This window comes from Sceloporus undulatus, chromosome 1 (genome assembly GCF_019175285.1).
Source record: "Sceloporus undulatus isolate JIND9_A2432 ecotype Alabama chromosome 1, SceUnd_v1.1, whole genome shotgun sequence".
In the NCBI taxonomy this organism is placed as follows: Eukaryota; Metazoa; Chordata; class Lepidosauria; order Squamata; family Phrynosomatidae; genus Sceloporus; species Sceloporus undulatus.
In genome coordinates, this window is record NC_056522.1 from 196,855,730 (window position 1) to 196,868,751 (window position 13,022).

The following is a 13,022-nucleotide window of genomic DNA, read 5'->3' on the forward strand; positions in this document are numbered from 1 at the left end:
CCACCCTGGCTCTCTACACACTGCTGCACTGTGCCAGTTTATGCTTTGAGGCTGCCTTTGCCCATTGGTTTTCATGGGCTGCAACAAGTCTCCCTTTCTGGCAGAGGGAGAGCTAAGACTCAGTTTACACCCAACCAACCCAAAGCGAACCCTGAAACTCCTAGAAGTGGGCGCACGCGTCACTCTACAATGTAGAGTCTATATCTCTTCGGCTCTGCCCCGGTTGCTCTAGCCCACCCTCTCTATGTTCCCATGTCGTGATGTCTCCTTGCGGGCGGCGCGAGTGGGTGACGTCATCGGGACGCGCCGTGCCGGTCAGCCAGCCTCTGCCCATGTGTTTGTGTTGGGCTCCAGTGCAGTGATGGGGGTCTTCGCGGGTCCGGTGCTGAGGCTTCCCAGGTAGAAGGAGGGGGGAGGGAGGAGGAGGAAGAGAGAGAGCCAGCCAGCCAGCCTTGAACTCTGCTGCCCCCTGGCGCCATGACTACGACACTGCACTTTAAAATATGTCACTTCTGTTGCCTTTGGCTGCATAGATCATGGAAGGCCATAGAACACCCTGAAAGACATGGGAGTGGCAACACATCTATAGTCCTGATGGGGAATCTGAACTCAGGACAAGAGGCTATTATAAGGGCAGAATATGGACCAGAAACAGAATGGTTCCCAATTGGAAAAAGGGTCAGGCAAAGCTGTTACCTTGTCACACTACCTATCAGAGATCAGACTAATGGGAGGATGGGAAGTGAACAAAATTTGGGCCACATCAGACCCAGGAGCCATAGGCTCACCTGCCATAAGGCAATATTAACATTTGTAATACTAATATTACCGGTATATATATATATGTGTGTGCGTGTGTGTGTATATATATATAATATTTGTAATAGCAGTATTATATATATTAATATATTAAATATTAATATTTGAAAAAGGTGTCAGACAGTGCTGTATCCTTTCACCCTATCTGTTCAACTTGTATGCAGAACGCATTATAAGAAAAGCAAGCTTGGACACATAAGAAGGAGGAGTGAAAACAGGAGGAAGGAATATCAGCAATATCAGATATGCAGACAACACCACAATACTAGTTGAAAACCTCAAAGACCTGGGATATCTCCTAAGGAAGATGAAGGAGGAAAATGCAAAGGCAGGCTTAATGTTGAACATAAAACAAAAAATAATGACCACAGAGAACTTACATAAATCCAAACTAGACAATGAGGAAATAGAAAAAGTAAACAGAGTTATAATATCTGGGGTTAAACATTGATAGAAATTGGGATTGCAGCCAGGAAGTCAGAAGAAGATTAAGAATGGGGAAGGCGGCTGTGAAAGAACGAGGGGAAAAATCTAAAATGCAAAGATATACAACTGAGCAGAAAAGTTAGAATCAACAATCTTACTGTTCAACTTGTATGCAGAATGTATTATAAAAGCAGGATTGGGCACAGAAGAACGAGTAAAAATACTGCTGCGATTTCCTCATTGTCTAGGTTGAATTTTTGTACCATCTCCATGGTCATTATTTTTGTTTTCTTTATGTTCATCATCAAGTCTGCTGTTGCACTTTATTCTTTGACCTTCTTTAATAGTCTGGTATTTTTAAATAGTTGTTTAATTGCTCCATGTCTGTAATGTTTTCCTCTAGTAGCATGGTGTCATCTGCCTATCTTAGATTGCTGATATTCCTTCCTCCTATCATCACTCCTCCTCCTCCTGAGGCTAAACATGCTCTTCTTATGATATTCTCAGCATACAGGTTGAATAAATAGGGTGACAGAATGCAGCCTTTCCTGACTCCTTTGCCAATTGGGAACCATTCCGTTTCTCCGTATTCAGTTCTGATGGCATCCTCTTGTTCTAATTACAGATTCTCATCAGGATTATCAGATGTGGTGGCACTCCCATTTCACGCCTCTCTTGTATTCTGCTTTTCCACACACGTTAATGCTTTTGCCCTCTGATGTTGTTGCCAGTGAATGGGGACCAGTCCCCTTCCTGCTCTTCTCCAGGGCTTGCTGCAGCATTCATCCAGGTGAAGAGCCATTGTCCAGGAAGAGCAAGCCCCACTAGACAACATGGTGTGGTTCCAGAGTAATGTCACCAGAGTGGATGGGCTACATGTCTTTTATGAAGGTCATCTTGATCTGCTTGGATGAGAACCACATCATTGAAGTAGACAGGTGCACAGTTCTTACAGTCTCCCCTCACCCATAAACATCCTTTTCAAGGCAGCATCTGCACTTTAAAAAATAATTCCGGTTGATACCACTTTAACTGCCATGGCTCACAAAAGTCCCAGAATTTCATAGCATTGAGCCATGGCAGTAAAAACCATGGTCCAAAACACTCTGCAGAAATAATCCAGTTTGAGACCGCTTTAACTGCCTTGGTTCAGTGATGTGGAATCCTGAGAATTGTAGTTTATTGTGGCACCAGAGCTCTCTGACAGAGAAGGCTACAGTGTCTCAGAAAACTCCAGTTCCCAGAATTCCCTAGCATTGAGCCAGTGCAGTTTAAGCAGTCTCAAACTGGATTGTTTCTGCAGTGTGGATGCAGCCTTAGAGTGGGAAAAGCTCACTTTTTAACTGCTGCTTCATCATCACTGCTGTGGGTCTGAAGGCCATTGTCCATGCTAGGTGGGGTTGATGGAAGTCCCAAACATTGGGGCTGTATCTGCATTGCAGAATTAATGCTGTGGAATTCTGGGATTTGTAGTTTTGTGGGATATTTAGCCTTCTCTGTCAGAGAGCTCTGGTGCCACAACAAACTGCAAATCTTATAGGATGAAGCCAAGACAATTAACACAGTGGCAAACCTCATTAATTCTGCAGTGTGGCAGCAGCGTGGAGAACCAAAGGATGGCCTCCTGCATAAATTTACCTAAGAGCCTCCTATTGAGGCACATAGAGGGTTCTATGGCCCAATGGTTAGTGTTAACAACGGGATCATGGTTCAGTCCAAGTGAATAGAGGCCTGAATGGGAAAGGTGTTAGGTACTTGATTTGACTATTCTTGTTTTTTGAGTTTTGGGTACAAGTGGCTCTTGTAAAAAAAAATTGGCTTGATACTGTTTGCTTGACTGAATGTTGACAAATGTCAATACAATACATGCAGTGACAAATACTTGTTCTCACTTTATATAATGCCCAGTGCCCTGTTCGTCAAACAAGCTAACTTGCACTAAGTCATATTAACATGATCCAAGTCAAGTTAAATAATAGTCCATTGTCTGTATGTTAAGGGTGGGGTGAGATCAAGAGAGATCAAGTAGATAGGCACAACTTTGTTTCTAGGCCATTGGAGTCCTTGTCCTGCAACGTGGCATGCTTTCCACTCGGCTGGAAATCATTTTAAAGTCTGTTTATGAACACACTATCAAATGCATTTGTGTTAAGGTGTGTGAAAAATACAATACAAGAGGGTCAATTTATATCTTTGTCCTAAAAATGGTGCATGTTTTCAGAAAGCTGGTCCACATTACATACATTTCTTCCAAATATATCACTTATGTAATATATCTTATACATTTGGATTTTTATATAATGTTAAGAACAGTGTTCGGTAACACTTTTATAAATTAGATTGTTGAATTATTACTTTAAAAAGTGAGCTTTTGAAACCTCCAGGAGTCTTCATCAGCTGGGGCACTGGGATGGGGTAGAAACCAAAAAGTCCAGAAATCATCCCACATGGATGCTGAAGTCACAGGTTTGTAAGGACTGTAAAGTCTCAAGGTGGACTCTGCAAACTCGAAGAATCAGTGTGAGGTGGTATGTTGAAACACTTGCCTCATGGTGCTAAATGCTATCGTAGACCCATTGTATCACTAAAGTTTACATCTGTATTGACTTGCCAGATCCCCATTGATTCAGCATATCTACGTACTTTTAGTTGGAATTAACCATTGGATTTAGCCATTAATGCATATGGAATTGCTCTCAGTTAACACTGGGTGGTACTGTAGTTATAAGACATAGGTCCAAAACACCTTGCAGAAATAATCCATTTTGAGACCCTTTTACCTGTCTGGCTCAGTGCTAGGGACTTCTGGGAATTGTAGTTTGTTTGTGGCACTAGAGCTCTCTGACAGAGAAGGCTAAATGTCTCACAAAACTACAGAGCCCAGAATTCCCTAGCCTTGATCCAGGATAGTTAAAGTGGTCTCAAACTGGATTGTTTCTGCAGGGTGTTTTGGACCATATTGCCAGTGTGCAGCAAAGCAATTGAATCTCATTGTTATCTTTGTCTCTGTGCACTTCTTTGAATCTGAAAGCAAACACTTTACATCCTTCTTGAATCATAGAATCGTAAAATCTTAGCACTGGAAGGGGCTTCAAGGGCCAATTAACCCAAAGCGCTGCCATATAGGAATGCACAATTACAGCACTCCTGAAAGATGTCAATCCAACCTCTGTTTAAAGATCTTTGCTGAAGGAAAAAAAATCTGTTTCCTTTAAACCTCTGTTTATTATTATTATTATTGTAATAATACTATCTATTTCTTTCCTGCCTCACCCCATGGTTCGAGGTGGGGAACAACAACAGACCAACAAATACATAACATTAGTTAAAAACACAACATCAGTTGAAGCACATCAGTTAAAAGAACAGACAAGACACTGTGTTTTCTAAATGTTTTGACTACATCGCCCATAGCCCCTGACCATTGTCAGGATGGCCTGAGCTTTTAAGAATTGTAGAGCAAAATATATTGAGGGCACCATGTTTTCAATCCTTAACTTGTATGTAGTAAATGGTACCCTCTAAGGAGAACGTGTTTAAACGTGTTTAAAGAAATATAAGAATAGATATGACATATTTCCAAGCACTCATATAGAATCTTTGAGAAACTGTAAGCAGTGAAAATTGTAAACGCTGAGCATAAGTTTGGGATGCTCGCATTTCTCTCACAGGCAAGCAATTTGGCAACCTTGAGCTGTTTGGAGGCCTTGCTGTGCCTAAATGTCCCTGGACTTGTTCTAGAATGTGTTTTGCTCCCTATTTAAGGATTATCCCTGATTGTCACAGGGGAGAAAAAGCAAATTCAAAACAGTGAAATATTATATCCCCAAAGGTTTATGGTTCTTAGCTTCCGTTTTCAGTCCAGGAGAGTTGCTACCAGAGTGACTATTAATGAATCTAAAAAAATAGTGTAAACAGGCAGTGTAGAGTTTCCAAAACAAAGAGAAAACAATGCTGCATGGCACTGAAGTGCAACAGCCAGCTAAAAAAGCCAAATAGTTAGGGCAGGACAAAGGGAACGAACAAAAATGAAAAGAGAAACATGTTTTGACATACTGAAATATGGACCATGAGTTAATGTGTGTAATTAGAAACAAGTTTGTGAAAAGTACGTAGTGTAAAGGTTTAAATATTTACTTTGGCTGTGGCAGAGATATGGCTGACCTTGATCTTCTTCTTTTCAGGCTGAAGTCACTCAACAGGCTTCAGGTTATAATACAACATTTAGTGAGTATGAAGACCTTCTTCATATAAATTGGGTTTGAATTATAATAACCAAATGACAAAGAATGGTGCAGTGTTATCTGCAAATCTAGAGGGTCTTTGGGGCAGTGCTTTTCAAATGGCAACCGGAACTGAAATTACTTTTGAAATTAAAAAAAAAAAAGGGGGGGGGAAGTCTTATGGCGATCTGTTTTTCAAGGTGATAAAGGCTCCAGCCAGCATGATGTGGCAGTTTGAGCACTAGACTATGACTCTGGAGGCCAGGGTTCAAATCTTATTCAGCCATGGAAATCCACTGGTTGACTTGGGCAAGTCACACTCTCTCAACCTCAGAGGAAGGCAAGGTCAGATGATTCCCTGAACAAAGTCTGACAAGAAAAACTAAGGGTTGCCTTAGGGTCACCATTAGAAATGACTTGAAGACACACAACAACAACCAAGGCTCCATGGATGTATGAAAGCTTTTAGGTGTGCAAAGGTTTGGGGCAGTGAGGCCCTCCAGATTCTGTTGAACTACAGCTCCTACCATCACTCAACATTGCAAGGGCTGATGGGAGTTGCAGTTCAACAGCATCTGTAAGGTTGCATAATTTCCATCCTTGTCCTGGAGAGTGACATGCATTCTGTAGTGTCATGAACCAACTTGCAGTCAGCACCTTTAGCTTGTTTAGTCGTCATGATTGTGGTTTTTCTTTTTGCATGCAGAGAATGTCTGGGACTGCAGATTCTTCAGCTGAGGTCCTGCTTGAGAAAAAAGGATGTGCCGGTGTTATAACAGTGAACAGACCAAAGGCTCTGAATGCATTAAATCTTTCCATGATTAGAAAGATATATCCGCAGCTAAAGGTTGGTGATTTTATTTAAATTACCAGTGCAGTCATTGTATGCCAGGAAAGAAGACAGTAAAGGACCCAGGAATATGGACCTATGGCAGAGACTGAGTGGTGATTGGTACCTCTAGCATTGCCTCATCTGGGCCTGATCCAGTCTGCAGTGTTCCTTTCTCCTCCTCCCATCCCAGAAAAACAAAGAGGAGCCCCTACCCCCATTTGAGAATTATTTTACTGCTCACTGGGCAAAAGGAGGGGTGGACAAAATATGGCCCATAGCTCATATTTATTTTTGGGGCTCCTAGGTGTATTCCCCAAAGCTCCTACCCCCCCCCAACTCCCCCAGAGGCCAAAGACCAGCTAAAATGGTGTTCTGAAATATGCTAGTGTGGCAGTTGTGCAGCTTTGTTTTATATACTATAGAAACTCCCCTTTCTGTTTTCAGCTGATGCTTCTGGGAGCCAGCTGAGTCCCAGTTCTTAGCTCCTGGGAAGCTAGGTGAAAGTGCTCTGCTCCTCTCTCTCCATGTGGTTAAGCCTAGTTTATAGCCCAAGTACATTTTTGCCTGAGAACTCAATGAAAGAAGATGTGACATGACTATGCTTTCTGACATTAGCTGTTAGTTAAGTGGAACCATTGGGAATTTCAGGTCCACATCTCTTAATTGCTTTCCCCACTTGAGTGCTGGCAGAAGAATGTGTGCACTGACAGTGTTGACAAGCATAGAGCCTGAGGTGATATTGTAGTTTTGGGTGTGGTAGTTCATCTCTCTATCTATAAAAATGAATGACTCAGTAAGGCAGGTATGGGAAACATGGCCCTTCAGATCCAACCAGGATCTGTATTGTTCTCTGACTTGTATATTCCATAACTGGGGGGAAAAGTAACCACATATTTCGTCTGAAATAACCTTTTCCTTTGTTTCTTTTAGAAATGGGAACAAGATCCTGATACTTTTCTAATAATCATAAAGGGTGTTGGAGACAAAGCTTTTTGTGCAGGGGGTGACATCAGAGGTGAGGAATTGAGTTTCTCAACTTTGCTGGTATATGACTGTAATAAAGATGAACTGAATTGAGTGTCTCAAATGAAAGTTTCTGGTTTGTGTTTGAAGGAAAGAAATGCTATGCTACAGCCCAATAAAGCCCTTGAATCACTGGTTGAGCGGGAATTCAAACCCTGGTCTCCAGAGTCATAGTCCAACACTCAAACCACTACACTGTGTTGGCTTCCAGAGAAACAAAGCACTTTCAACTGGCCTCCCAGGAGCTAGAAGCTGGGACTACCTGCTTTGCTGTGTTTATAATCTGCCTTCCCTACCTTTCATTTTTACAAAACTTTGTGAGACAGGTCAGGCTGAGAGAAAAAGCGACTGACCCATGGTCACTTAGTGAATTTTACTGGCTTAGTGTGGATTGGAATGCAGATCTCCCTAGATTCTCTCATCATGACACCATACTTGTTATCATTGCTTCCCTCCTTCTTCCTTTGGTCAATTCATTTAGTTCTTCAAATTGCAATATAAAAAATATGCCAGTACTTGTGCAGAACTGAGGTTTAATTTGCTGCCCAGGATATGTTTTGATGTTTATCATGAAAGTTTATTGCAGAGTCAAAGTTCTTTGTATTTCACACTATTAAAAGTTGTGGTGACCACCTTTGACACTCCTTGTTTTATCCACTAGCTGTCACTGAAGCAGGAAGATCTGGAGATAGATTGGCACAAGACTTCTTCAGAGAAGAATATATCTTGAACAATGCCATTGGTCAGTATGCCAGTCAGTGGAAGTACAATATGCTTCAAAATTGTATGTGGGTGGGTGGGTATGAGGGCCTGAACTTTCATATTAGTAGGCATGCCATGCCACATTTAATGCAGGTTATGTTTGAACTAGATCTTCAAAGAGAGAAGCTGAAATGTTTGCATATTCATTTTTCTACCATTGTAGAAGTTCATGAATTCTGCTACATTTTGTATTAGAGCCAGCACTGTAAATTGATTGATTGATTGATTAAATGGCCATGGAGCTGTGGGATCACAAGTTGCCCATTCTGGGTCTAAACACTGGATTTAAAACTATGATCATTTTGCTGGAAGATTTTGCATTCTCTTTCCCTCTCCTTAGATAGATAAGGAATTCCTGCATGCAAACTCCCCCTTCTCTCATTCAAACTAACCATGTGACTTTGGTCACTCCTTTGGCACTAACTGACATTCTCTCAAAATATTTTCAATTGAGCTGTTGTGTTTCCATCTTCCTGCTCTCTCAACTTTCTTTGGAAAGATGGTGAGATAAATATTTCTTTTACCTGAACTATTTGCTAGCTAGATTAGGATATGGCTTCTATGTAAATATAGATTAAAGCCATAAGTAAACTTTTGTTTTGAAGTACAAGCTACTTGTATTGTTTTTGGAGTCACTCTCATTTCTTAGGGAAGCATAGTTAGACAAAAGCACATTTTGCTAACCTATTTTAAAGCTTAACCCTAACAAGCTTGGCTTGGCTTTGACATTTTTGATATTCAGTATTTTTGTTTCCTTAGCAAAGGCTGACACCTTAGGAAACTTAAATCATGCCACACATTTTCCTTTGGTGGGGGATGTCATTCCTCTATTGTTTGGTGAGGAATGCTGTTCAATTTATTTAAAGAAGAACTGACAAAGGAGAAACTGGTTTCATATTAGATTTGCTTTACATCTTGAGTTTTTGGTGGGCTCATTGAGGGTGCATTTGAGAATATAAAGTATGTAGACTAGAAAATATTTGTTTGTAAATAAGGATCTAATGGAACATGTTTACTCAATTGCTGTGGTCCCTACACTTGTTAATTGGTCATGGTTACTCTGATGTGTATACCTAGTGGCAGCCCTGGGCGAGCTGCCTTGTGAAAGATAAGAAGTCAGCTGGTTAAATAAGGAGGGATGAATATTAATACTAACAAATACTATTTGCATTCAGTTTTCTTTTACTCGAATTATTTAATTATCCTTAAGTCATTTATTTTAAGTAAGATTTAGCAGGTTTCCACCACTTGCATTAGTCCTGCATGATGATACTTTTAATATGTTATGGTTTCAGCATAGGGAATATTGTCCATAGGGTGGCTGGCCTCCTACTTAATCTTATATTCTCTCTGTGCTAGATAAACTCCTTTTTATTTACCCAGGTCTCCAATACGTGATTGAAGCTGATTTTAATTTAATGGTTTATTTTTATTTTTACTAATACTGCCAGTTTTTGTTCTCTGGATTTACTTTTCAGCTATAATTTTCTTGATATTATTATTGTTGTGAGCTGTCTTAGGAGTTTTATTAAACTAAAATGGAGTGGAATTTAAAACAACAACAAATATTTTGTTTAGAACGGGGGAACAACAACAGAGTTTTACAGCACCTCAAAAATGGACAGATTTCTGATATATGTATATATGCATTTGTTGCTTATTTCTTCTGTGAGCCACCTTGAATTTCACTGCACAAGAAAGGTGGCATATAAAATACATAAATAAATGAATTCATCTGCAAGATTGCAGCCCCTGGTTGGCTTTGTCAGAGTTGACAAATATGGCTACTCTTTCTGGAATTTGGAATGGAATGAGTGCAGTATCTGTTGGTCACCTTGCTAATCATTTATGTTATGCTGTAAGGCTATAAGAGGTCATTTTGTGTAGCTATGTGCATTGCACTATTTTAAACCTGTAAATGTGTTGTTCCATTTGTGACAGGTACCTGCCAGAAACCCTATGTGGCACTTATTAATGGAATTACGATGGGAGGTGTAAGTAGAATTTTTTTAAAAGACACTAATTTATTTCATCTCAGTTTAAAACTGTTGGTGCATCAACCGTAGTGGTTTCAAAGATTGCCTTTCTAAACTGTTAATAAAATGGGCATTTTTAGTGTTTGTGACATGCTCCCAAACAGTCTCTTTTCTGAGGAATGTTTTTAATCTGAAAATGCTCCTAACTTTCCACTCCTGGTGCTGAAGTGTAAGCACACCTTGGCTGCGGAGAACATCCTTATAGACTTAGGGATGGGAAAAATATTTTAGTAGGGAAGAATAGGAGTTTTATTTCTCAACAGAGTTTTAGTGCTTGACAGAGAGAGAGATGTTAAGACAGAGAGAAGCTTGAGGTGCATCTACACTGTAGAAATGATTTTACTTTTACTGTCATGGTTCCATCCTGGAGAATCCTAGGATTTGTAGTTTTTTGAAGCACCGGCACTTGTTGGCAGAGAAGGTTAAACACCTTGTAAAACTGCAAATCCCAGGGTACCATAGGATGGAGCTACAGCACTTGAAATGGTGTCAAGCTGCATTATTTCTACGTTGTAGATCCATCCTTTGAGGCAGACTTGGCTGAGTCGCTGGAGGGAGAAGGTAGAGCAGACAGTGTACTACAGAGCAGAAGCCTAAGGGAAAGGTAGGTGGGAGAAAGTCCTGAGGAAAAGTATAAAAGAAGGAAAACTGCAGCAAGGAAGCTTTGGAAATGGAGGGTCAGAGTGTCATCAGGGATAGTCAAGAGTAAACACATTAGTCTTCCTGTATCTTCTGAGAGATGGGTAGAAGGAAAAATAACTCCAGATGACACTGGTCCTAGAACTGCAACGATGTGATGAAAGAGCCGCCTGTAATCAAGTTTTTGCTTCTATGAAAGTATAACTGTGGGGCGAAACAGATGGGCAGGAAAAAGTGGCTTGAAGCTACCTTTTCTGAAGCCACATTGAAACCCCACCAACTGCACTGCTGGCTCCCAAGGCAGCTGGAGTGCTCATGTCATGACCTCATGATATGGCTTCAAGCCAGGAAGAAGCGGAAACAAGCTGCTTCTTTTAGATACGGCTTTTCTCTGCATAAGGCGCCTAGAGGGCACTTTCTTGTTGACTTCAAGGCATGTGTCATCTAAACACCATACCTTCAAGTCAGCCTGAAAGCACCTCTTTTTGCCTGACTGTTTAGCCCCTTATAGTGGCTATAAAAGACTGGGGATTTTTTTCCTCTCATACAGAGTGGTGTAGCGGTTTTGAGCATTGGATTATGATTGTAGAGACCAGGGTTCGATTTCCGGCTCAGCAGTGAAACACACTGGTTGACCTTGGGCAAGTCACACTCTCTCAGTCCCTGGAGAAGACAATCACAAACCTCTTCTGAACAAATTTTGTCAAGTAAACTCCATGATAGGTTCACCTTAGGGTCTCCATAAATTGGAAATGACTTGAAGGCATACAACAGCAACAAAACCCTTTGAGTAGAGGTATTCCCCTCTGTGCAGCACCAAACATTCTCTTTCCACAATAGTGAGGAAAGTCCTGCTGTCCTGCCTTGACCGACAGGTGTTATTCCAAGTGTGCTGTAACTCAAGAAATAGCAGGATAGGTAGTTGAACTCCACAGACTGATTGGAGCCAACCAACCAAGTTTAACATGGAGAGAAGAAGGAAGGAAGAAGTAGAGAAGAAGGAAGGCAAACAAAGCAATCCTAGGCCATGCTCAGTCTGAATTACTTCAGCCTGGTTCTCTCAATCAGGCCATGAAAGTCAAGGTGCCAGTGATATCAGGTGCCACTTTCCAACAGTATCTGACCCAAACAGTATATATCTCTTTAAGTAGGACATATATGCAGTATCTCCATCCTTTAAAAGAGACAGAAATTTCTCATGTCGTGTCTCTTTGTTTTCTTCTGTTTTTGACCCCTTCACTCTGAAATGCCACATCTGTTATGGGATGGAGCCCAGGCAGACATAAAACATATGGTTCTCCAGGAGATGTTAGACTGCAACTCCCTTCTGCCCTAGCTGGCATAGCTAATGGTGGGGATCACTGGAAGTGTAGTTCAGTGACATGTGAAAGACTTTATGTGTCCCACCACTGTGATAGCCAAATCTTTCTTAGTTAAAATTGTACAGAAAACCTTGTGTTCCATGCAGCATGTGGCTTGGGAGCAGTCTTCCTGTACACATTCATTGCCTAGTGGTTGTAGCATGCAGTGACGATTTTCAGGTGTGACTGCATCATTACCAAGCAAATTTTACAGAGAGCATTTTCATGTCTTCTCACACGAGTTGTTCAGTGGGACTGCTTTATGTTTAGCATTGAGCTACTGAGTGCAGAGTAATCAAGTAATACCTAGAGAGAGCCTTGTTACAGGGATGTTCACATGCTTAAGACAAAACAAGTTTTGTCACCGGTGAACAAGACAAAATAATTTAACACACGTCTACAAGTTATATATATCCAAATATATCTCATGGTTGCTGTAATATCACAGTCTTGCCCAGTTCTTCTCTGTATTTATGCTTTTGAGACAAAATTATGCAGGGCCTTTGAGTGCTGTTTGCAGTAGGTGATGAATTTATAGGAAAACTGCTAATCATTCATCATGTTGTTGTTGTTGTTGTTGTTGTGTGCCTCTTCTTCAGAGGGGATTTGCCATTGTCATCCTCTGAGGCTAAGAGAATGCGACTTGCCCAAGGTCACCCAGTGGGTTTTTATGCTCGATCGGGGATTTGAACCATGGTTTCCAGAGTCTTAGTCCTACATTCAAACCACTACACAATGCTAGCAGTGTGTGTGTGTTATTAAACTGCTTAATACTTAAGGGTCATGCACATTCTGAGTGTGTCATGGAATATTATGATTCAATCACATTTTATTTTCTTGATTATTTAATGAGTTCTGCATATGTTTTCTTGTTGAAACCATCTGCCTTCAAATGACATAT

General features: G+C 40.9%; 1 protein-coding gene across 1 annotated transcript in view; it reads left to right on the plus strand.

Annotated features, from left to right (window-relative positions):
* Positions 1–227: 227 nt before the first annotated feature.
* HIBCH (3-hydroxyisobutyryl-CoA hydrolase) overlaps positions 228–13,022 on the plus strand; it is a 69,499-nt gene continuing 56,704 nt past the window's right edge. The window contains exons 1-6 of the mRNA XM_042438428.1: positions 228–399; positions 5,430–5,472; positions 6,175–6,315; positions 7,231–7,315; positions 7,985–8,065; positions 10,027–10,079. Of these exons, the coding sequence (XP_042294362.1) occupies positions 245–399; positions 5,430–5,472; positions 6,175–6,315; positions 7,231–7,315; positions 7,985–8,065; positions 10,027–10,079 (558 nt within the window). The 5' untranslated portion in view covers positions 228–244. The remainder of the gene's footprint in view (positions 400–5,429; positions 5,473–6,174; positions 6,316–7,230; positions 7,316–7,984; positions 8,066–10,026; positions 10,080–13,022) is intronic.